At 44.1% G+C, this 25906-nt stretch overlaps 1 protein-coding gene across 1 annotated transcript in view; it reads left to right on the top strand.

Moving 5' to 3' along the window:
• The window catches only part of PSMD2 (proteasome 26S subunit ubiquitin receptor, non-ATPase 2), a 47216-nt gene that overhangs the window by 1979 nt on the left and 19331 nt on the right, over positions 1–25906 (top strand). Inside the window, exons 2-10 of the mRNA XM_069726948.1 lie at positions 5623–5679; positions 5846–6010; positions 7031–7152; positions 8424–8648; positions 9004–9162; positions 14677–14821; positions 14924–14984; positions 17606–17752; positions 17851–17957. Of these exons, the coding sequence (XP_069583049.1) occupies positions 5623–5679; positions 5846–6010; positions 7031–7152; positions 8424–8648; positions 9004–9162; positions 14677–14821; positions 14924–14984; positions 17606–17752; positions 17851–17957 (1188 nt within the window). The remainder of the gene's footprint in view (positions 1–5622; positions 5680–5845; positions 6011–7030; positions 7153–8423; positions 8649–9003; positions 9163–14676; positions 14822–14923; positions 14985–17605; positions 17753–17850; positions 17958–25906) is intronic.

The following is a 25906-nucleotide window of genomic DNA, read 5'->3' as shown; positions in this document are numbered from 1 at the left end:
GGCCTTCCTCCGTGTCATAGTGCGTACCCCCCACACTGCACCCCTCTTATATCCCCCAGTGCTCTGTGGGGGGAGCCGACCCCATCATCTGCTCTAAGGCCAGGTGTAAGCCAGAGTCATACATGCAGAAGTAACATAGTAACATATTTAGTAAGGCCGAAAAAAGACATTTGTCCATCCAGTTCAGCCAATATTCCATCATAATAAATCCCCAGATCTACGTCCTTCTACAGAACCTAATAATTGTATGATACAATATTGTTCTGCTCCAGGAAGACATCCAGGCCTCTCTTGAACCCCTCGACTGAGTTCGCCATCACCACCTCCTCAGGCAAGCAATTCCAGATTCTCACTGCCCTAACAGTAAAGAATCCTCTTCTATGTTGGTGGAAAAACCTTCTCTCCTCCAGGCGCAAAGAATGCCCCCTTGTGCCCGTCACCTTCCTTGGTATAAACAGATCCTCAGCGAGATATTTGTATTGTCCCCTTATATACTTATACATGGTTATTAGATCGCCCCTCAGTCGTCTTTTTTCTAGACTAAATAATCCTAATTTCGCTAATCTATCTGGGTATTGTAGTTCTCCCATCCCCTTTATTAATTTTGTTGCCCTCCTTTGTACTCTCTCTAGTTCCATTATATCCTTCCTGAGCACCGGTGCCCAAAACTGGACACAGTACTCCATGTGCGGTCTAACTAGGGATTTGTACAGAGGCAGTATAATGCTCTCATCATGTGTATCCAGACCTCTTTTAATGCACCCCATGATCCTGTTTGCCTTGGCAGCTGCTGCCTGGCACTGGCTGCTCCAGGTAAGTTTATCATTAACTAGGATCCCCTAGTCCTTCTCCCTGTCAGATTTACCCAGTGGTTTCCCGTTCAGTGTGTAATGGTGATATTGATTCCTTCTTCCCATGTGTATAACCTTACATTTATCATTGTTAAACCTCATCTGCCACCTTTCAGCCCAAGTTTCCAACTTATCCAGATCCATCTGTAGCAGAATACTATCTTCTCTTGTATCATCTGCAAATATCGATATTTTACTGTGTAAACCTTCTACCAGATCATTAATGAATATGTTGAAGAGAACAGGTCCCAATACTGACCCCTGCGGTACCCCACTGGTCACAGCGACCCAGTTAGAGACTATACCATTTATAACCACCCTCTGCTTTCTATCACTAAGCCAGTTACTAACCCATTTACACACATTTTCCCCCAGACCAAGCATTCTCATTTTGTGTACCAACCTCTTGTGCAGCACGGTATCAAACGCTTTGGAAAAATCGAGATATACCACGTCCAATGACTCACCGTGGTCCAGCCTATAGCTTACCTCTTCATAAAAACTGATTAGATTGGTTTGCCAGGAGCGATTTCTCATAAACTCATGCTGATATGGAGTTAAACGGTTAAGGTACCTTCACACTAAGCGACGCTGCAGCGATACCGACAACAATGTAGATCGCTGCAGCGTCGCTGTAGAGCTGTCACACAGACAGTTCTCCGGCGACCAACGATGCCGGTAACCAGGGTAAACATCGGGTTACTAAGTGCAGGGCCGCGCTTAGTAACCAGATGTTTACCCTGGTTACCATCGTAAAAGTAAAACAAACACTACATACTTACCTTCTGCTGTCTGTCCTCGGCGCTGTGCTTTCCTGCACTGACTGTGAGCACAGCGGCCGGAAAGCAGAGCGGTGACGTCACCGCTGTGCTTTCCGGCTGGCCGGCGCTCACAGCCAGTGCAGAGAAGCACAGCGCCGGGGACAGACAGCGAAGGTAAGTATGTAGTGTTTTTTTTTTTTTTTTTACTTTTACGCTGGTAACCAGGGTAAACATCGGGTTACTAAGCGCGGCCCTGCGCTTAGTAACCCGATGTTTACCCTGGTTACCAGTGAAGACATCGCTGAATCGGCGTCACACACGCCGATTCAGCGATGTCTGCAGGGAGTCCAGCGACGAAATAAAGTTCTGGACTTTCTGCAGCGACCAACGACATCACAGCAGGATCCTGATCGCTGCTGCCTGTCACACTGAACGATATCGCTAGCCAGGATGCTGCAACGTCACGGATCGCTAGCGATATCGTTCAGTGTGAAGGTACCTTTTATTCTCATTGAGATAATCCAGAATAACATCCCTCAGAAACCCTTCAAATATTTTACCAACAATAGAGGTTAGACTTACTGGCCTATAATTTCCAGGTTCACTTTTAGAGCCCTTTTTGAATATTGGCACCACATTTGCTATGCGCCAGTCCTGTGGAACATACCCCGTCGCTATAGAGTCCCTAAAAATAAGAAATAATGGTTTATCTGGTAAGTGTGATGGCAGACACTGATCGTGTCCTTCCTCCGCTCCCTCCATGTCATAGTTTGAATCCCCCACACTGCGCCCCTCTTATATCCCCCAGTGCTCTGTGGGGGGTTGGTTTCATTCAGTGTTTGGTCTATCCAGGACCCTCTTCAGCAGCTCTGTCATTATCCTGTGCTCATTGTGTGTGTCCCCCCCCCCCATGTGCCTGCCTTGGGTGGGGATGGCAGCGGAGCTGGAGGCGAGTTTCACACCTCAATCTTGTACTTTGCTACTTTTTATGTTGCGTGTTATGAAAAACAAAACCCACAACTGATACACTATAAAACTGATGCAAATGAATGCATAATAAATAAAGGAAATACAAGTCTGTTTCTGAAATATATAATATATTATATCGCTCTTCTCTGCTCTGCACTACTAGCGCTCAGGATCCAGCGCCGTTACTCCCTCCAGGCTTTGTGCCTCTCCTCTGGCGCTTCACCTTCCTTTGTGATCCTGCAGCAGACTGCAGCTCCTATATCCCGTGCTCTGGCTGACGCTCATTAGCTTCCTCATCCAGTCAATGTCTAAGAAACGCTCTGACGAAGGTCCGGTGTGGACCGAAAACGTTTAGCGGTTTTGTTGGTCTGGATGCATCAATAAACTAAGAAGCTTTTCTTCTCAAAAATTGAGTGCCAAGTTTCATTCATCTTTAATATACGGGGTGGACACCCTACTTGAGCACCGCCAACCCTCATATCTACTGAGTGCCGTGTTTCCTTACCGTATATAATATATTATAATATATTATTTTTTTTATAGCTTTAAAGAACCACTGAAATAAATTTGTCCCTCTTTCCATAGTAATTGTTTTGAAATATCTGAGGTTTTATTTTTTTTTTTATTTTTTTTTACAAAGGAGGGATTGGCAGTATCTTTTTACTTATTTTCCTGCTCTTTATTTTTCATTTATTTCCCGTAATGTTCACCCACATAAAGTCTTAAATGATCGTTGGGGACAATTCGACATAGATTATTTTTATTGCCTTAACTTGTACTGAATTTATTGTCTGTACATATCCCCGCTTAATTGTAAAGTGCTGCGGAATTTGTTGGCGCTATATAAATAAAAATTATTACTATTATTATTGCTGATTTTTCCCTGTAACTGGGGTTGATGTATTAGCCATATTTATATGGGAAATTCGCACTGATGCTTGCATAGCAGAGCTGACAGGTTCTGATAGGACCCAGCAGCTCACACTCCCTTCCTACACTCAGTGATCACATGACATTTTTGGCCGGAGGAGGAAGCACTGTAAGGCTACGTTCACACTAGCGTTGTGCGCCGCTGCGTCGGCGACGTGACGCACAACGCACCGAAAAACGCGTGCAAACGCACGCAAAAACGCTGCGTTTTTCGACGCGTGCGTCATTTTTTGACGAAAATCCGACGCAAGAAAAATGCAACTTGTTGCGTTTTCTTGGTCCGACGCTAGCGTCAAAAAAGACGCACGTGTCGGAAAACGCAACAAGCAAAAACGCATGCGTCCCCCATGTTAAACATAGGGGCGCATGACGCGTGCGTCGCCGCTGCGTCGCCCGACGCTAGCGCGACGCACACTAGCCGAACGCTAGTGTGAACGTAGCCTAAGTGCTTCATATTAATGAATACACAGCATTGTTGTGTATACAGCGACTGGGAAGGCAGATTCTTCCATATGTCCCAAACATTCTGAAGAGGCCTCCATAAGAGAAAGTGACTTTTACACAGTAATCTCCAGACTAATCCCTGCAAAGTTATATTCTGGATGAAGCCGTGGCTGAATGATTGGTGAAGATGAGCGGAGCGTTACCATGACTCCTGTGTCATGCCAACAGTAAAGCATCCTGAGACCATTCATGTGTGTGGTTGCCTCTCATCCATGGGAGTGGGTGCACTCACAAATTTACCTTAGAACATTGCCATGAATAAAGAAACATCCTCCAAAAGGAACTTCCCCCACTTATCCGGGAGAAATTTGGCCATGAATTATATTTACAGCTTGATGGAGCCAGATGTCACAAGGCCAAAATAATAAGTAAAGCTATGTTCACTTGTCCAGTAATCATCAGTTAGAACGGATCTGGTTTTTTACTTACTGGATCAGTTTCCAATAATTATTTATTTTTCCGCTTCCAGTAAAAAAAAATAAAATAAAAAAAAAGGATCCTTTTCAAATGCAAGAAACCCGGATAGTTATTTAACTAATCCGATTTCTTAGACTTCAGTGTAAATAAAAAAATAAAAAAAAACTACCGGTAATCCAGTTGAAATCAGTTTGTTTGTTTTTTTTAGGTGGACAAAAAAAGTTGTATCTGCACAACATTTTTGTCAACGGATTGCTGCTGGATCTGTTCTAACTGATGAATACTGGACATGGGAACATAGCTAAGTGGCTCAGTGAACAAAATATTGACGTTTTGGGTCCGTGGTCGGGGAATCCGCAAGATCTCAATCCCATTAAGAAGCTGTGGTCAATCTTCAAATGCGGGTGGACAAACAAAACACGGAAATTGTTCAACTTCAAGCATTTATGGGTTGGAGTTGGACTAGAAGCTGATATCCAACATGCCAGGGTGAATTGCAGGAGCCTTTAGAAAAAAAAGTAATCAACTCTGTCAATGGCACCAGGTATAAACTCTTCTGCCATCTGGGCGGTCAGTTGTTTTGTACGGCAGCTTCAGTGCGACCATTGCTATCTCATTTATGAGCTTGTGTAGCACTTAGATGCACTGTATATACTGCACTGACAGATATATAAACAAGCAATGTACTCATCTGCCCCAGTTATTCAGTAGTGTCCTGTATGTCGCCCTTTGATATACGGACGCCATTTGTGCTGACTTTACTTGAAAACCGCGCCAGCTGCAAGTCATTGTTAATTACGGCTTCCAAAGCGAGTTGTTTTTTTTCTTTCTTTTATCCACTTCCATAGTTTCTTCCCATTTTGTGGGAGGTTTCCAGCAGAAGAGTCTGCACTAGTGATGAGCAAACATGCTCAGATGAGGTGTCATTGGGGCATTCTCAGGTTCTGAGTGTGTTCAGTGTGCTTGAATAATATGTTCATATTATATAATATATGCAGGGATTGTCTACCAAACAGCCACGAGACATGCAGCTGCGGGGACTTGAACATATTCTTTGAGCACGCTGAAGGCACTAGCACCTGAGCATGCTCAGATAATACCTTATCCAAGCACATTCGCTCATCAGTTGTCTGCACAGAAGTACAATAATAATGCGGCTTTCTCACTTCATTTACTTCTTGTTTTCACAGTCTGAAGAAGACAAGCAACTACAAGATGAGCTTGAAATGCTCGTGGAGAGATTGGGGGTCAGTATCCTGCTGGTTTTGCTTCCTGATGGGGAACATGTCTTGGTAGATGTCACTAGATGATATATCTCCTGCAGTTTCCTTCCTATTGGACTCTGCACATGTCGAGGTAAATCTATTATGTGGCTGCTCTCATTTTTCATACTGGACATTTTTTTTTCTCTAGGAGAAGGACAGCTCCCTGTACAAACCGGCTCTGGAGGAACTCCGTAGGCAGATCCGCTCGTCCACCACTTCCATGACCTCTGTTCCCAAACCTCTGAAGTTCTTAAGACCACACTATGGAAAACTTAAGGAGATTTATGAGAGTATGACACCTGGAGAAAATAAGGTGATTTTTTTTTTTTGTGACGTAGTCCCTTGTATTAATTAGGCTGTGAGTAGCTTCTTTTCTTGTTTTTTTTCTTCCTACTAAGCCTTGCCCAAACTGCAGTCACTCTTCTCAGCCCCATCCTCTTCTGGAAGTTGTCGTGTTTCATGACCAAAACATTTTGAAAATGATTGTATCGTGTTCCGCTCCCTGTAAGACAAAGGGGCCGAGGCACCAGAAAAGTGCATAAAACCTTCGAAAAATCGCCAGATTTTTGTGCTGTGCAGAGTGGTGAAAAAATGTTGGAACTTCTGACGTTTTCCCATCATGCGAGATATCCGCGGCCTGGTTCAATACAAGTGAATTTACCAAGGCCAGACACATATGGGCGGAAATATGCATATCGCGCTCTGTCACATGATCTCCTGATGCCGACACCACCATTGGAGAGTCCTGACAGCATTCTTTGTGTGCTGTGAGAATTCACATAGTGACTGCAGACTTTAGCCCCAAGCCTGGACAACCCCTTTAATGAAATTGGTGCTTTGTTCTCCTGCAAGACGGGTGTAGGACAATGTGCGCTATGTCAGCCTTGTGAATCGGCCCCATAGTATAATGTAGTTGTGTGGTGTGGCATAATGATAATTGGCCTGCTAAAGTACAATGAAAAGAGAAGTATGTGTCCAGCTGCACGAGGCGGGCTTTCGAAAATGGGAGTAGGACATGCGGCGCCCAACAAACAGCTAGTTTAGCCAAGGGAAGCTGAGGATAATGGGGGAAATGTAAAATGAGTAGCAAAGCGTCTCTCCACTCTGGCTCACATGGGTCTGTGATGTCCGTATTTCCTAAATGAGCATATGTACAGCTCCCTTATGTTCCAGGACCACCTTATCTGAATGTTCATGTTTGTGATTAATAGATGTTGTGCTGGTTCAGGATATTTGGAGTTAATACATAAACCTCCATAATATGGATTTATGTCAATTTTTCCAGTAAACTCTGTGGTGATTTAGTTAATGATTCATTTTTTTTCCCCTTCAGCATTTTGCTGCTGATATAATTTCCGTTCTTGCGATGACTATGAGTGGTGAAAGGGAATGCCTCAAGTACCGACTCCTGGGATCTCAGGAAGAACTGGCATCATGGGGACACGAGTATGTAAGGTAAGGCAGAAAGTCTCCGTTTCATTCATTGTCTTCACTGACTTGATCAACCCTTTCAAATCCTGTAGACTTTTTAAATTTTCCTTTTTTTTTTTTTTCTTCATACTTTTCTTTCAAGAACCATTATTTTTTTTAATGTAGTTCTAATTCCCCTCTTGTGACTTGAACCTCAGATAGTTTTATTGGTTATTCTACAGTTGTGCAGTATATAGTGAAAATGATGCTCTCCTGCCTGTGGCTTAATTTTACAGTAGCGCCAAGATGGCAGCCATGGTGGCCTTCAGCAACACAGTGCAATTGTGTGAGACAAATGGGGGTTGGCGTGTGCATGAGTGAACGCTCACTTTAATTATCGCTCTTCTTGATAAACTGGTGACTAAATGGTTAAACGGTAGCGATTTGATCTAGCTCCAGTCACGCCCAGAATTTGCTTGGTATGGTGTGGGCTTGCCACCTCTATACATCTCCCACGTGACCTGTGACAAAAATGTACGTCACAGGTCGATAAAAGGTTAAAGAAGTCGCCTATATTGGCGCCTATGTAGCAGGGGGAGGTGGTCATGTGAGTGAATGTACAGAATAATATGTAACTATCTGTTTAAATGTTGATGGTGTCAGTACGTCCCTCTTAATCCATATGTTGGGGACATTTCATAAGAAGTAGGTTTGGGTGCTACTTTTTCTTCACTTATTTCTTGCCTTCGTTCTGACGTGTACTTATTAAGAGAGTATTTCCCAACCAGGAGCCCTGGGCCTTCTTGAAGGGGTTGTCCAGTATCAGAACAAATGTCTGCGGTCACTCTGTGCTGAATCTTGACACTGTAGTTTGTGCACACTGTCATGATTCCTCTGTATTCCCCAAGCAGGGCATGTGTGATTTACATACTTTCAATCACCCTACTTCTCTCAGTTCTCTTATCTTTAAAGAAGATTGGTGCGGCTAGTCGGCCTGTGAAGGAAATTATGCAAATTGGATACATGCAGTCATGATTCTGCAAACTTTTCTTCTGAGACTAGACAACCCCTTTAAGTCCCATTTAGAGGTTCCTCAGAAGTGGGATCGCGTTTCAGGGGTTCTCGTGTGGGAATCCATCCAGTATGATTTGAGTTGTTTCTGCATACAATAGAAGGGTAATACATAGCAGAAAACCCTCCCTCCATATTACTGACTCCCTAGAATTTGTCTTACTGGAAGGTGAGAAAGCGATCATAGAATAGTGGATATTTCACTGGTGAACTTCAGCTCTTACCATGATCTTTCTTTCCGATAGGCATTTGGCTGGGGAAGTTGCAAAAGAATGGCAAGAAGTGGAGGAATCCGATAAATCCCAGCGGGACACTCTGCTGACCTTGGTGAAGGAGATTGTCCCATACAATATGGCCCACAATGCTGAGCATGAAGCCTGCGACCTGCTCATGGAAATTGAGCAAATGGACATGTTGGAAAAGAACATTGATGATAACGCATATGCTAAAGTTTGCCTCTATCTCACCAGGTGGGTCTCTAATGCCAGCCATGTTAAGAACTTCAACGTTCTTTGAAAAATAAAAATCAGTAATCTAAAACCACCAATTCTCAGATATTGGGCGTCAGGAGGTATTTCAGCCTTGTTAGTTAGCAACACAAAAGTCTCGTCAATTGCCCAAACATCATCACGGCTGGTGGTGGCTCACACCTCTGTCTTCATGCTTCTTGGGAATCAAAGCAAATCACTGGGGTGCATTCAAAGATTTCCTTTGAACACTTCTTCCCCCTACGCTTTGGAAGAAAACGACAAAGGGCAGACATTGTGCCTCCTAAAACAAAACTGTGTACACATGCGGTTAACAATGTCTTTCTCTTCCATTCAGTTGTGTGAGTTACGTCCCTGAACCTGAGAACTCCTCTCTCTTGCGTTCTGCGCTCTCTCTTTTCCGGAAGTTTGATCGCTATCCAGAGGCGCTGCGCCTTGCTCTCATCCTCAATGACATGGAGCTTGTGGAAGACATCTTCACTTCCTGCAAGGATGTGTAAGTATCAGTTATTTAAAATTTAATGCTCATACAAAATCTATCACTACATTTTTATTTGATCAGTCTTAGTGAGCTACCTCTGCTCAATCAGTTGCCTTTGATCTTTTTATATGAATTTCTGATTTCTGCAGCTTATTTGCCAGTCTAAAAATAGGAAAGCAAAATCCTTTAAAACTTGGGTGATCCCACCTAGTTTTCCAGTTGAAAGGCGGTTCAGGACGCATTTGCTTTTTTTAATTAATTTATTTATTTTTATCCTGAAGTGTCTGTTTGTTTGTTTCCTTTTACTTGCTTCATTGTTTTGTTTTGCATTTTCCGTTTTCGTGTTTTTTGTATTTTTCCCATTCAACAATGAAGAAACTGCTATCGTGTTCTGAAGCAATAATGCAGGGAAAAGGTCAAAAAGAAGCCTGGGTGTCTTCTGGGCATACTGTGAGCCTACTTGACTTGTACTAGATGGTGGCCCGATTCTATCGCATCGGGTATTCTAGAATATGCATATCCACGTAGTACATTGCACAGCCCACGTAGTATATTGCACAGCCCACGTAGTATATTGCCCAGCCACGTATGTAACAGGTTAAAAAATAAAAAAGAAAGTTACATATACTCACCTTCCGAGGGCCCCTTGTAGTCCTGAGGGTCCCTTGTAGTCCTGAGGGTCCCTTGTAGTCCTGAGGGTCCCTTGTAGTCCTGAGGGTCCCTTGTAGTCCTGAGGGTCCCTTGTAGTCCTGTCGCCTGTGTGCGGTGCACGCGACAGCTTCCGGTCACAGGATTGGTATGAGCGCAGGACCTGTGATGACGTCGCGGTCACATAACCGTGACGTCATGGAACGTCCTTCTCGCAAGACCTGTGATGACGTCGCGATCACATGACCGTGACGTCATGGCAGGCCCTTGTCGCATACCATCCTTGCCACCGGAACCTGCCGCTTGCATGGAGCGGTCACCGGAGCGTCGCGAGGAGCGTGAAAGGCAGCGGAAGGTGAGTACATAATGATTTTTTATTTTTTTTTTAATTATTTTTAACATTAGATCGTTTTACTATTGATGCTGCATACGCAGCATCAATGTCTATGCCTATGTAGAAATAGGAAGTCTCTTTTCCCTGCATTTATCATTCCGCTCTTCAACTCCTGACCCACCTGCTCCACCTCTCACCCCTGCCATTGACTTTTGCAGTAACTCAAGACTAATACAGGGAAAATTGACCTCCTGTTTCTAGCTTAGAAGGATTCAGCTAGTCAGTTTTTAATCAAGTGATGTAATAAATCTAATGGGAAAAGAAGAATTAACTGGGCAGAGAGGCAAAATGAGCAATTGTAAGTACACAGTGCAATATAGTATGATGACTGCAGTATATTAAGAGGATAAAAACTTTGATGGGAGGAGGAATGTTTCTTTAGTAAATGAAGGAATTTCAAGCACCACACACAAACTACCGACATGCAGGAAGTCTAGTTATATTAGATGGTGGCCCGATTCTAATGCATCGGGTACTCTGGAATATGTATGTAGTTTATTTATGAAGATTTCAGAATAATTCAATGAATACACAGGATTCGGCTGGGTGCGACCAAATAGCGAAGCGTGGTTCAAATCCCGCGCCAATTCGCCGCCGGACTGCACCTGTCGCTGATTGTTAGCGGGCGGCCGCCACCAATCAGTGAAGCCAGGGCCAGCTGCAGGTTTTTGAGGGTCCCGGGTGAAAGAGTGTCACAGCCCACGTAGCATATAGCACAGCCCACATAGTATATAGCACAGCCCACATAGTATATAGCAATGTGGGTACCATATTCCTGTTAAAAAAAAAAAAGATTTAAAATAAAAAATAGTTTTATACTCCCCTTCCGGCGGCCCCCGGATCCAGCTCAGGCCTTTAACGATGCTCCTTGCGATGCTCCGTTCCCAGTAATGCCTTGCGTAACGGCCCGACCTATAAAACTGGCCCACTAGTTAACCCCTTCAGTAAACACCGTAAGAAAAAAGAATTAAAATAAAAAATAGTTTTATACTCACCTTCCGGCGGCCCCCGGATCCAGCTCAGGCCTTTAACGATGCTCCTTGCGATGCTCCGTTCCCAGTAATGCCTTGCGACAATAACCCGTGATGATTTGCAGTCTCGCGAGACCGCTACGTCATCACGGGTCGTTGCCGCAATGCATTGTTGGGACCGGAGCGTCGCGTTATGCCGCAGTGTAACGTAGTCTAACGGACTTCTAAAACGCTATGTGGCCGCTGACTGGAGGGGAGTAGGGAGGGGCCAATTCGCGGCTGGACTGTGCCTGTCGCTGATTGGTCGCGCCCATTCAGCAATGCGTGATTTTCGCAACAGACAAACAGACGGAAGTGGACCGTCGATGATTTTTTTATATATAGGCTTGAGAAAGGCTCAGTGTGAGCTGAAACGTTGCCTGAACATGTGGGTAAATTAAACCCTGTACGTGTTTATACTGAATAATGGAGTGCTGCCTCATTTTTGAAACTTTATGAAAACTTGGATGATCGATGGACTGATTGTCTGGGGGCTCTGCACCCGAAGATCAGTATTCCTGTGCTGTTCCTTTTTACTTTTATAGATAGATAGATAGAGATATATATATATATATATATATAGATATAGATATAGATATGTGTATATATATAGATATAGATATAGATATATATATATATATATATATATATATATATATATATATAGATATATATATAGATATATATATAGATATATATATAGATATATATATAGATATATATATAGATATAGATATATATATATATATATATATATATAGATATATATATATAGATATATGTATATCTATATATATATAGATATATATAGATACACACACACACACACACACACACACACACACACACACACACACACACACACACACACACACACACTAGGTGGTGGCCCGATTCTAAAGCATCGGGTATTCTAGAATATGTATGTACGGTATTTTTCCGACCATAAGACGCACTTTTTTTCCTCCAAATTTGGGAGGAAAGTGTGGGTGCGTCTTATGCTAGGATGTAGCATGTGGGGAGGGGGGCAGCAGTGAGTGGGATCGCACTGTTATCCCACTTCAGGATGTCCCCGCTGCCCAGAATCAGCGCTGGAGAAACCATGTGCTCCCGATGATTAAGTGCAGTGAATATTCATTAGCGGCTCCCCGCCCACCTATCAGCTGAGCAGTGAGCCGGAGCAGCAAATGCTTAAGCAGGGACACACATGGCTTCTCCAGCGCTGATTCCTGCAGCAGCTGGGCAGGTCTGTGTGTCTGGGGGAGAGGAGGCAGCAGCAGGGGCCAAGGGAGAGAGGAGATGGCTGCATACCTGCCTGCCATGCCTGGGCTGGACGCTGAGTTCTGTGCAGGAGGACCTGTGATGATGTCATGAGTGGGCGGGCTGGAGCATCACATGGCAGCTCAGAGCCCTCCCTCTTCTTGACACCATCACAGGTCCTTCAGGCTCTCTAGTCTCCACTAGAATCTGCAGCTTCCTCATAATCTGTGCTGTGGAAAGGAAAGAGGGACTGCTCTGGGTGCAGTCATGGGACGCTCCAGCTTTAACCTCACCACAGTGTGGCTGGCTGCCACATTTAAGAGGTTAGTCTTTACAAAACACAATAAAGCACTCTGCCACTCCTTTGGTGAACTATAACTCCCAGCATGTCATAGGATCTGCAGGACATGCTGGGAGTTATAGTTCTCCCATGGGATTTTAAAGCAGCACTCCAGTGTTATTTTGCAGTGCTGGAGTGGTGCTTTAAATATAAGCCCTGTGCCCCCATTCTTATACTCACCCTCCAGCATCTTCATATAGTGCTTTACAGACACCACACTGGTCCCGCAGCTTCCAACATAATAACATACTATTATATATAATAACACCACATATAATAGTATGTCATTTATGTTATTAAATATTTTACCACATTTTTTAGCTTCAAATATTTTTTTTCCCTATTTTCCACCTCTAAAACCTGGGTGCGCCTTATAGTCCGGTGCGTCTTATAGTCCGAAAAATACGGTACATCGTGCTGTGAGTGGGGGTTAAATGGAGGTTAAATTCCGCTGATTGGTCGCGCCACGTAGTATATAGCACAGCGAGCGTAATGTATAGCAGCCACGTAGTATATAGCAGCCACGTAATATATAGCACAGCCACGTAGTATATAGCACAGCGATGTAGTATATAGCAGCCACGTAGTATATAATAGCACAGGCATGTAGTATATAGGAGCCACATAGTATATAACACACCCCACGTAGTATATAACACATACAGCCCACGTAGTATACAGCAGTGTGGGCACCATATCACTGTGAAAAAAAGAATTAAAATAAAAAAAGTTATATACTCACCTTCCGTCGTCCACCGAAGCTGTCCTGCTCCTCGCGATGCGGCCAGCAGCTTCTGTTCCCAGTGATGCATTGCGAAATTACCCAGATGACGTAGCGGTCTCTGGGAGCGGAAGCTGCCGGTCGCATCGCGAGGAGCGGGAAAGCTGCGGAGGCGACGGAAGGTGAGAATAGCATTATTTTTTTTTTTTTATTATTATTTTTAACATTATATCTTTTACTATTGATGCTGCATAGGCAGCATCAATAGTAAAAAGTTGGTCCGGGATGGGGTGACACGCTGGCGCTGAGTGGAGTAGGGAGGGGCCAATTCGCAGCCGGACTAAGCCTGTACCTGCTTTTTTTTTTTCTTCAGCTTCTTTCCTACCAAGAGAGCAGGATTAACTTAAAAAAAAGCCTACTGTGAACATACCATTGAGGGTCAATCTGCATAAATATTGTGGACCACGCTACTTGCCTAGTTTTAAAATGTTTGGTGCGCATGGTGCAAATAGTGATACATTTAGTGCCCCTTAGTTTTCTGCAAATACTAGCATTAACCCCTTGATGAATGTGAGCCTGTGTCTGTTAAGAAAGGCTGATCTTTTGGAGTGCAAGGGCAGCACGGTGGCTCAGTGGTTAGCATTGCAGCGCTGGAGTCCTGGGTTCAAATCCCACCAAGGGCAACACCTGCAAGGAGTTTGTATGTTCTCCCCGTGTTTGCGTGGGTTTCCTCCGGGTACTCTGGTTTCCTCCCACATTCCAAAGACATACTGATAGGGATTCTAGATTGTGAGCCCCATCTGGGACAGCGATGATAATGTGTGCAAAGTGTAAAGCGCTGCGGAATATGTTAGAGCTATATAAAAATAAAGATTCTTATTAGTGCTGCATTGATCTCCTCGATTTTCTGCATGAAGAGGGTCCCGTGAGATGAGCACCCTCACTGTTATTTTCCCAGTGCTGCTGCTTTATATTCTTTGCACTGATGTATAAATCTCACAGTATTCAGACTTATTTATTGCTGTATGGCTTACATACAGACTGTACCCCCAGACAGCTAAATATGTCACCAGGATTTAACAAGTTGTATAGCAATTCTTCCTTCTGTAACAGGTCTCTCTTCTTAGTAAATGTGCACTGTTACCTTTACCTTTAGTGTTATTCAGAAACAGATGGCCTTCATGCTCGGCCGGCACGGAGTCTACCTAAGTCTGAATGAAGATGTTGAAGAATATGAGGATTTAACTGAAATCATGTCCAATGTCCAACTTAATAGCAACTTCCTCGCTCTGGCCCGTGAGGTGAGTAATGGGATTTATCCATAGCTATTTCTCCCACTAGCTTCCTTTATATTGTAATCTGCTTGTACATCTCCCAACGCTTGTGTAATTTTCCTTCTGTAGCTTGATATTATGGAACCCAAAGTGCCAGATGACATCTACAAAACCCACCTGGAAAATAACCGTAAGTTGTAATAAGTAATTTTTAATTACATTGGTTGCCTGGTTTCACATACAATATTAAAGGAGATGTTTGATTGGCTGCAGTGATCATGTGACATTGTTTGATCTCTTAATATCAGGCTGGTGTCTTTACTATGACTGTCCAGTTCAGAATGGCTGTAGAATCCTTTTTGACAGGCTAAACTCTGTCTTCGCCCACCTATCCTGGTTAACTGCTCCTCAGAGATCACCCTACTGCTGAGATCTCACACTGATCAGTACAAGTTACAGTTATCCGTCAGGCTGGGTGGACGGAGTTTGAGTATACAGGTCCTTCTCAAAAAATTAGCATATAGTGTTAAATTTCATTATTTACCATAATGTAATGATTACAATTAAACTTTCATATATTATAGATTCATTATCCACCAACTGAAATTTGTCAGGTCTTTTATTGTTTTAATACTGATGATTTTGGCATACAACTCCTGATAACCCAAAAAACCTGTCTCAATAAATTAGCATATCAAGAAAAGGTTCTCTAAACGACCTATTACCCTAATCTTCTGAATCAACTAATTAACTCTAAACACATGCAAAAGATACCTGAGGCTTTTATAAACTCCCTGCCTGGTTCATTACTCAAAACCCCCATCATGGGTAAGACTAGCAACCTGACAGATGTCAAGAAGGCCATCATTGACACCCTCAAGCAAGAGGGTAAGACCCAGAAAGAAATTTCTCAACAAATAGGCTGTTCCCAGAGTGCTGTATCAAGGCACCTCAATGGTAAGTCTGTTGGAAGGAAACAATGTGGCAGAAAACGCTGTACAACGAGAAGAGGAGACCGGACCCTGAGGAAGATTGTGGAGAAGGACCGATTCCAGACCTTGGGGAACCTGAGGAAGCAGTGGACTGAGTCTGGTGTGGAAACATCCAGAGCCACCGTGCACAGGCGTGTGCAGGAAATGGGCTACAGGTGCCGCATTCCCCAGGTAAAGCCACTTTTGAACCATAAACAGCGGCAGAGGCGCCTGACCTGGGCTACAGAGAAGCAGCACTGGACTGTTGCTAAGTGGTCCCAAGTACTTTTTTCTGATGAAAGCAAATTTTGCATGTCATTCGGAAATCAAGGTGCCAGAGTCTGGAGGAAGACTGGGGAGAAGGAAATGCCAAAATGCCTGAAGTCCAGTGTCAAGTACCGACAGTCAGTGATGGTGTGGGGTGCCATGTCAGCTGCTGGTGTTGGTCCACTGTGTTTCATCAAGGGCAGGGTCAATGCAGCTAGCTATCAGGAGATTTTGGAGCACTTCATGCTTCCATCGGCTGAAATGCTTTATGGAGATGAAGATTTCATTTTTCAGCACGACCTGGCACCTGCTCACAGTGCCAAAACCACTGGTAAATGGTTTACTGACCATGGTATTACTGTGCTCAATTGGCCTGCCAACTCTCCTGACCTGAACCCCATAGAGAATCTGTGGGATATTGTGAAGAGAAAGTTGAGAGACGCAAGACCCAACACTCTGGATGAGCTTAAGGTCGCTATTGAAGCATCCTGGGCCTCCATAACATCTCAGCAGTGTCACAGGCTGATTGCCTCCATGCCACGCCGCATTGAAGCAGTCATTTCTGCCAAAGGATTCCCGACCAAGTATTGAGTGCATAACTGAACATTATTATTTGTTGGTTTTTTTGTTTGTTATTAAAAAACACTTTTATTTGATTGGATGGGTGAAATATGCTAATTTATTGAGACAGGTTTTTTGGGTTATCAGGAGTTGTATGCCAAAATCATCAGTATTAAAACAATAAAAGACCTGACAAATTTCAGTTGGTGGATAATGAATCTATAATATATGAAAGTTTAATTGTAATCATTACATTATGGTAAATAATGAAATTTAACACTATATGCTAATTTTTTGAGAAGGACCTGTACTTGAGCTTTCTTTCTTTAGCTTAACTCGTAAAGTGCTCATTTTGAAGGAATTCTGTCAGGAGGACCAACCTCAAACCCTGTATATGGGCATGTAGGTCATAGAAAGTGGAATAAAATACCTTGATATCTTGATAGATTATTCCAGAGAAATCCACAGTTTTCTTAATATGTAAATTAGCTGTTAAGATCTATGGGCCGGACTCGGATTTCCCCAAGAATCTGCATCCAAAACTAATTGTAAATAAAAGGGGTCATTTCCAGTGTGAGACATATGGCTGATAGTCTGATCTACATGTATCACATTGGTAACGCCCTGTTTCATTAAAAATAATCTCTGGAGGCAGATTCTCAGGTTTATCACTGTACGGCCCATAGATCTTAACAGCTCATTCACAGATTAAGAGTATGGATTTCTCTGGAATAAGACATTGTATCTCAGATCTCAAGGGATCATTTTATAAAACTTTCTATGATCTGTGTGCCTATATAGATGGATTACAAGGGTTGATCCTACTGACAGATTACCTTTAAGATTAGCCATAGCATGCATTTTCAAAATAAGTGCAACAGCCTCATCAGGTCTGTGAGATCTAACTAACAATATATGCATATTATACACTGAATTCGGGTGGCAAATCCTATTTTATTAAGCAGAAAGTGAACACACCATTTATTTATCCCTTTTATAATATATCCATCAGGATTTGGAGGTAGTGGATCGCAGGTAGATTCAGCAAGGATGAATTTGGCTTCCTCCTTTGTGAATGGATTTGTTAATGCAGCCTTTGGGCAAGACAAGCTGCTGACCGATGATGGAAACAAGTGGCTATATAAGAACAAAGATCATGGTAAGAAAGGACTAAGATGCAGGTCCTTGCTGTAACGTTCAGCACATTGTGCTGTAAGGATCTCACTGGTCTCAACTTGTGTAATTCTGTGTTAATAGGAATGCTGAGTGCAGCTGCTTCTTTGGGAATGATCCTTCTTTGGGATGTGGATGGGGGACTTACTCAGATAGACAAGTATTTGTATTCTTCTGAGGACTACATTAAGGTAAGAAGATACGCTGTGCATTTTTGATTTGGGTTTTATAAGTACAGTTAGAAAAATCATTCATTATGCATACAGTTTAACATTAGGACAGGATTTAGTAGGTGCTACTGCATCCAAACATCCTATCTAACGGGTTTCCTAAGAGCAATGTCCATAGCACTCTTACTCAAATGGAATATGTCAGCAGGTTTTTGCTACCTCATCTGAGAGCAGCCTGATGTAGGCAAAGAGAAGCCGAATTCAACAAAATACCCAAAACATCACTTAGTTTACTGGGTGCAGCCGTTCTCACACAATCGGAGCTTTTCGATTTAGCAATGAAGCAGAGCTGAGGAGGCTAACCCCGCCCACGGTGACCAGAAAATTGCCCACAGGAAAATTGCCCACAGGAAAATTCCCCACATGGAAAATTCCCCACACGGAAAATTCCCCACACGGAAAATTGCCAATTGCATCATCACAAAGTTTCAGATCTATGATTTTTCAGGTGCAAGGTTCACATGATATGTGAAAAGTGGCCACAGACATGAATACTCACAGGAAAACAGTAGAGAGTTATAGGTGAGATGCTCTGCAGAACAGAGAATAGCATAGAGCTATAGGCTAAATGCTCTGCAGGACAGGGGGATAGTATTCAGGTATATGTGAGATGCTCTGCAGATCAGGAGAATAATATAGAATTAAAGGTGAGATGCTCTGCAGGGCAGGATAATATAGAATTATAGGTGAGATGCTCTGCAGGGCAGGAGAATAATATAGAATTATAGGTGAGATGCTCTGTAGGGCAGGAGAATAATATAGAATTATAGGTGAGATGCTCTGCAGTTCAGGAGAACAATATAGAATTATAGGTGAGATGATCTGCAGGGCAGGAGAATAATATAGAATTATAGGCGAGATTCTCTGCAGATCAGGAGAATAATATAGAATTATAGGTGAGATTCTCTGCAGGGCAGGAGAATAATATAGAATTATAGGTGAGATGCTCTGCAGTTCAGGAGAACAGTATAGAATTATAGGTGAGATGCTCTGCAGGGCAGGAGAATAATATAGAATTATAGGCGAGATGCTCTGCAGTTCAGGAGAATAATATAGAATTATAGGTGAGATGCTCTGCAAGGCAGGAGAATAATATAGAATTATAGGCGAGATGCCCTGCAGATCAGGAGAATAATATAGAATTATAGGTGAGATGCTCTGCAGGGCAGGAGAATAATATAGAATTATAGGCGAGATGCTCTGCAGCACAGAAGAATGTCGGCAAAAATTGCCCACACAGAAAATGAACGACAAGTTTATTAAGAACAGTTTATTAAGGAGGTCTAATAACAACAATAACTTCGATTTTTTTTTTTTTTTTTTTTTTTTTTTTTTTTTTAAGCAATCATTGTACACCTGGAAATAATTTGCCACCTTCTGATAGTCCTGAACAGGAACAGTTTATTAAAGAGGTCTAATAACAATAATAACTCCGGTTTAGTAAACAATCGCTGCATACCTGCAAATTAGCCATTTTTCTGCAAATTAGCTATTCTCCTTAAGTACTTTAGTTTATCTTCAACCTGGGGGTAGTCCTGTACAGACGTTGCCACCATATGATACAGCGCCTCATACTTATCTCAAGGCAACCCGCCTTTGCATTAGCCAGTGTTAATTTGTGGCAAGCCAGGTCCTTTTGCAATCCATCAAAGAGAAACCACAAGCTGGGATGACTGCAGTGGAACATGGAATTAAGTGCATTGTGAAATCCCTCACAACAGTTAAGGTACCGTCACACATAACGATATCGTTAACGATATCGTTGCTTTTCCCGTCTCCCATGACAGCACACCTGAGAGAGGGATCCGCCCAGTCGGGACAGGAAACCTACCGAAACAAAAGGGCGGTACCTCTCCCTCGCTTCAGTTGGGTTTCCTGTCCTGACGGGAACCCTTGTGCTGAATCACGGCGGTACTTTTTTGTTTTTATTTTTTCGTTGATAGAAGATCCACTTACCCACTCCCGTCCCGGCACTTGAAAAGCAGGCAGGACGCCTGTATGTCGGCCTTCGGGACGCTGGTAGCGCCGTCCGCAGATCCTTCGGGCTCTTGCGCACGTGCGGGCGTCGGTCCAGCGCAGTCCGGATCTCTGGAGCCATTCTGCGGCTGCCACGCCGCTCTCTCCCCCTCTGCTGGAGCGACTTCCGGGTGCGCGGCTGGCGTTCAGTGCAGAGCACGCTGGGTATGGGCGTGCCTGCGTGACGTCAGAGAGGCGCGCCGGATCCAAGATGGCGGCGCCCATGGATTGAAACGCCGGTAATTATGTGAGCTCTCCGGCGGTGTTCTGGAGGGGGAGAGGAGCAAGAATTGTTACCGAAAGAGGCGGGGAGCGCTGTGGAACGACCCCTTATTAAGGGGGTGGCTGCAATAGATCGCTGCTCATTCCCATACAGTTTCCAGAGATGGAGGGTATGGAGCAGCAGCAGCTATTACAGCAGCAAGAGCCCTTATCAGGCGATACATCTGCTCGTCATCATCCTAAGAAGAATAGCCGCTCAAGTGGAAGGAGCAGCAATCATCCTAGTCGGACGTCTCAGGACTCTTCGACATCCAGGAGGAATGTTCCCCGTGCTCCCAGTCCGCCTCGGAATCCGGTACCCTTTATGGTCAGCGGGTGGTGAGTGATCTACGTGAATGTCACCCTGGTGGTAATGGGCTACATTTTCTGTTTACTTGGCAGGCGCCGAGGAAGGCTAGTTCCAAGACAAAGAATAAAGAATGTGCCCTCTGTAATGTCCCATTGGCAGTTCAGTGGCAGAAAAGTCTTTGTATAGATTGTATTCAAAAGACTATCCAGGAAGAGACCCCTGACTTTGCCTCTAGTCTTAGAGCAATAATCAGAGCCGAAGTACAAGACTCTGTTAAAGCAGCCCTTAAGAAAAAGGGTGGTAAGCACCCTGAACCAGTTTCGGGTTCTGAGGTATCTCCTTCTGATGAGGAAGGTCAGGAGGAACCGTTATCTCCCTGCTCCTCTTCTCCTAAGTCCTCTGGCTCCTCTTCTGATAGTGATGTTGGGGGCCGTCCGTGCTTTCTTACTGAGAACACGGACAAGCTAGTAAAAGCCGTTAGAGCTTCAATGGGCCTTAAAGATGAGAAAGCGGCCAAATCCCTGGAGGACATAATGTTTGGGGGTTTAGAGGAAAAGAGAAAACGCACCTTCCCAGTCAATTCCAGAATAAAAGCCCTTATAGAAAAAGAGTGGAGGAAACCAGAAAAATCGGGTAATCTTCCCTCGGCTTCTAAAAGACGTTACCCCTTTGAGGATAAAGATTCAGAGACTTGGGATAAGGTTCCGAAAATCGATGGTGCGGTGGCTAGATCGTCTAAAAAATTATCCCTTCCCTTAGAAGATTCTGGCGTATTAAGGGATCCTTTAGATAAAAAAGCGGATGGGTTCCTAAGACACACCTGGGAAGCAACCGCAGGGGGCTTGAAACCAGCAATCGCAGGAACCTGTGTCTCTCACTCCCTTATTGTCTGGCTGCAGCAGATAGAGGAGCAACTGAAGTCTAAAGCCCCGAGAGATGAAATTCTAACCAATGTAACTTTGGCTAAAGGTGCAGCTGCCTTCGTAGCGGATTCCTCTGCAGACTCTGTAAGACTGGCAGCTAGGGCTGCAATTTTATCCAATGCAGCTAGACGTGCTCTCTGGTTGAAGGGATGCCCGGGGGATCTACCTTCAAAAAATAGACTTTGTTCTATACCATGTGACGGCCATTTCCTCTTCGGTCAAAAATTGGAAGACATTTTAGAGAAAGCAGGAGATAGGGAAAAGGGATTCCCTCGTTTTCCTGTGGACTTTAGAAGGCCTTATTTTCGGAGGGGCAAATTTAGTAGAGGCCGCCCCCGGGAGATAGAAGGAATTGGGACTCCAGAGACAGAAGGGGATCTGGATACATGTTTAAAGGTCCCTCAACATCGGCGAAAAAGCCCTCCCAATGACGCCAGGCCAGAGGTGGGGGGAAGGCTTTCATCTTTTCTCCCAGCCTGGGTAGACATCTCCCCCAGTCATTGGACTCTAAAGGTCATCGAACACGGCCTAAGAATAGTAACATAGTAACATAGTAACATAGTTAGTAAGGCCAAAAAAGACATTTGTCCATCCAGTTCAGCCTATATTCCATCATAATAAATACCCAGATCTACGTCCTTCTACAGAACCTAATAATTGTATGATACAATATTGTTCTGCTCCAGGAAGACATCCAGGCCTCTCTTGAACCCCTCGACTGAGTTCGCCATCACCACCTCCTCAGGCAAGCAATTCCAGATTCTCACTGCCCTAACAGTAAAGAATCCTCTTCTATGTTGGTGAAAAAACCTTCTCTCCTCCAGACGCAAAGAATGCCCCCTTGTGCCCGTCACCTTCCTTGGTATAAACAGATCCTCAGCGAGATATTTGTATTGTCCCCTTATATACTTATACATGGTTATTAGATCGCCCCTCAGTCGTCTTTTTTCTAGACTAAATAATCCTAATTTCGCTAATCTATCTGGGTATTGTAGTTCTCCCATCCCCTTTATTAATTTTGTTGCCCTCCTTTGTACTCTCTCTAAATAGATTTTGTTTTTCCACCGCGACAAACTTTTGTTTTAATGCCCCAAAGAAAGACTCCAGAGGAGCAGCTAGCCTTGGAGGCAGAGGTACTGGAGCTCGTATCAAAACGGGTTCTTGTGGAGGTCCCGGGGGAAGAGCAGGGAAAAGGTTTTTACTCTCCTCTTTTTCTCATACGAAAACCAGACGGGTCCCTGAGAACTATTATCAATTTAAAAAATCTAAATTGGTCAATAGTAAACTGCTCCTTCAAAATGGAGTCAGTAAATACGGCCATAAAACTCTTATTCCCAGGTTGCTTCATGGCAGCCATAGACCTGAAGGACGCCTATTACCACGTCCCAATTCATCAAGACCACCAAAAATACCTAAGGGTGGCGGTTTATGTACAGGGCTGTCTCAGGCACTATCGGTATGCTGCCCTACCATTCGGCCTATCAATAGCACCGAGAATTTTTACAAAATTAATGTCAGAGGTCATGGCCTTCCTCCGCTCTCAGAATGTAGTTATAGTTCCGTATCTGGACGACTTCCTCATAATAGGGAACTCATCAACACATTGCCAAACACAAATAGAACAAGTCATATCAACGCTACAGCGGTTGGGGTGGAAAATAAATCTTGCAAAGTCAAGGTTGACGCCGGAGCTAGTGCAATCTTTTCTGGGTTTAGTCCTGGATTCCAGGCGTCAGCTTTGTCTTTTGCCAGAAAACAAACTGGTCAAAATTCAAAATCTTGTAGAGTCAGCGATTCATCACCCCGTAATGACATTGAGAAGGGCAATGTCCCTATTGGGTTCTCTGACTTCATGTATACCGGCAGTAAGATGGGCACAGTTCCATTTAAGACAATTACAATGGGAGGTCCTGTCAGCGCAGAGGTGGTTAAAAGGGCATTTAGAGGGGAAACTACGCCTTTCATTAGAGGTAACAGATTCCCTAAAATGGTGGGCGGTAAGAGACCATTTGATATCAGGGGTCCAGTGGATAACTCCGATAGATCAAATCATAACCACAGATGCAAGCGGTTCAGGATGGGGAGCTCATTTGGGGACTCTCTCAGTTCAGGGATCTTGGTCCCAATCAGAATCACAACAAGCGTCAAACCTAAGAGAGTTATGGGCAGTAGAAAAAGCTGTGAAACATTTCCTACCCATCCTCCAGGGTCATCACACGAGGGTCATGTCGGACAATCGCGCTGTAGTCGCATATATCAACCACCAAGGGGGGACGAGATCCCCTTCCCTGATGAAGTCAGCATCTGTCCTCCTACAACTAGCGGAGCGCCACCTACTCTCCTTCTCGGCTCTCCATATAAAGGGAGTCGAGAATACGAAAGCAGACTTCCTAAGTCGCAAAACACTGAAACAAGGAGAGTGGTCTTTGAATCCCCGAGTGTTTCAACAGATAGTGCAGGCTTGGGGCCTACCTGTGATAGATTTGTTTGCCACCCTAAACAACAGGAAGGTAGAGAACTTCTGTTCACTAGACCCAAGAGAAAAACCCTTTGCAGTAGATGCCCTCCACATACAATGGAATTTCAGTCTCGCATATGTGTTTCCACTAATAGCGATGATTCCGACGGTAGTGAGAAAAATCAGAATGGAGCAGGCGAGAGTAATTTTGATTGCTCCATTCTGGCCAAAAAGACCTTGGTTCTCCCTCCTGAGACAAATGTCAGTGACTGATCCATGGATCCTGCCAGAAATTCCGGACCTGCTTACTCAGGGTCCAATATGCCACTCTCAAGTGAAGGGCTTCCATCTTGCAGCCTGGAATTTGAGAGGGCATTACTGAGTAGGCAGGGGTTTTCACCAGGGCTTGTCTCCACCTTGTTGAAAAGTAGAAAACCAGTTACATCAAGGATATATGGCAGGACATGGAAAAAGTTTCTAGATTTTTCAGGGCAACCTTTGAGGGACAAAGCTCCTGTGGGTACTATTTTAGAATTTTTACAGGCGGGGTTGCAGTTGGGATTAGCAACTAATACGCTCAAGGTACAAGTGTCGGCATTAGGAGCCTTGTATAACTGTAATCTGGCCTCCAATAGATGGGTGTCCCGCTTTATTAAATCGTGTAGTAGGTCTAGACCAGTGGTAATTCAGAGGGTTCCTCCATGGGATTTAAATCTGGTGTTAGAAGCTCTGACTAGTGTTCCGTTTGAACCCTTGCAGGAGTCATCAATAAAAATACTTACACTTAAGACAGTACTTCTGGTAGCGTTGACATCAGCCCGTAGGGTGAGTGACTTGCAAACCCTGTCCATCTCCCCTCCTTACACACAGATATTTGATGACAGAGTAGTGCTCAGACCGGATCCGGCATATCTGCCGAAAGTAGTTCTTAAATTCCATAGGAGTCAAGAAATTGTGTTGCCCTCTTTCTGTAATAATCCTAAGAACCCAGGGGAAGAAAAATTTCATACGCTTGACGTAAGAAGAGCTATTTTACAGTATATATCTCTGACTAGTCAGTGGAGGAAGGATCAATCACTATTTATAGCTTTCCTGGGTAGCAGGAAGGGATATGGGGTATCCAAGGGTACTATTGCTAGGTGGATTAGGGAGGCCATTTCCTTATCCTATGCTTCTCATGGTGCCCCGATCCCTGAAGGCATCAAGGCTCACTCCACCAGAGCCGTGGCTACTTCCTGGGCAGAAAAAGCAGAGGTATCGATTGATCAAATCTGTAAGGCCGCTACCTGGTCCTCACCGTCTACCTTCTTTAGACACTACCGGCTAGATCTATCCTCCTCAACTGACCTTACCTTTGGTACAAGGGTGCTGCAAGCGGTGGTCCCTCCCTAAGGTGTTCCTTTCTCCAAAAATCTCTCAGGTGTGCTGTCATGGGAGACGGGAAAACACCAAGGTTACTTACTGGTAGCTGGTTTTTCCGGAGCCCATGACAGCACCTGTATATTCCCTCCCTTCTTTTGTCACCCTTTGGTGCGCACTTTTAGTTGGGTGTTTTTTTGTTATTATTATAATGTGGTGATGGATTACCATGTGTACTAACCAAGGAGGCCTCTCATGCTCTGAAAACCAACTGAAGCGAGGGAGAGGTACCGCCCTTTTGTTTCGGTAGGTTTCCTGTCCCGACTGGGCGGATGATGATCCCTCTCTCAGGTGTGCTGTCATGGGCTCCGGAAAAACCGGCTACCAGTAAGTAACCTTGGTGTTTTTGTGACGTAGCAACGATATCGTTAAGGAAATCGTTGTGTGACAGCGACCAACGATCAGGCCCCTGCTGGGAGATCGTTGGTCGCTGAGGAAAGTCCAGAACTTTATTTCGTCGCTGGACTTCCCGCTGACATCGCTGGATCGGCGTGTGTGACGCCGATCCAGCGATGTCTTCACT

Source organism: Ranitomeya imitator, chromosome 5 (assembly GCF_032444005.1).
Source record: "Ranitomeya imitator isolate aRanImi1 chromosome 5, aRanImi1.pri, whole genome shotgun sequence".
Classification (NCBI taxonomy): Eukaryota; Metazoa; Chordata; class Amphibia; order Anura; family Dendrobatidae; genus Ranitomeya; species Ranitomeya imitator.
The sequence above is the reverse complement of the archived record's forward strand: the minus strand, read 5'-3'. Positions and strand labels throughout refer to the sequence as shown.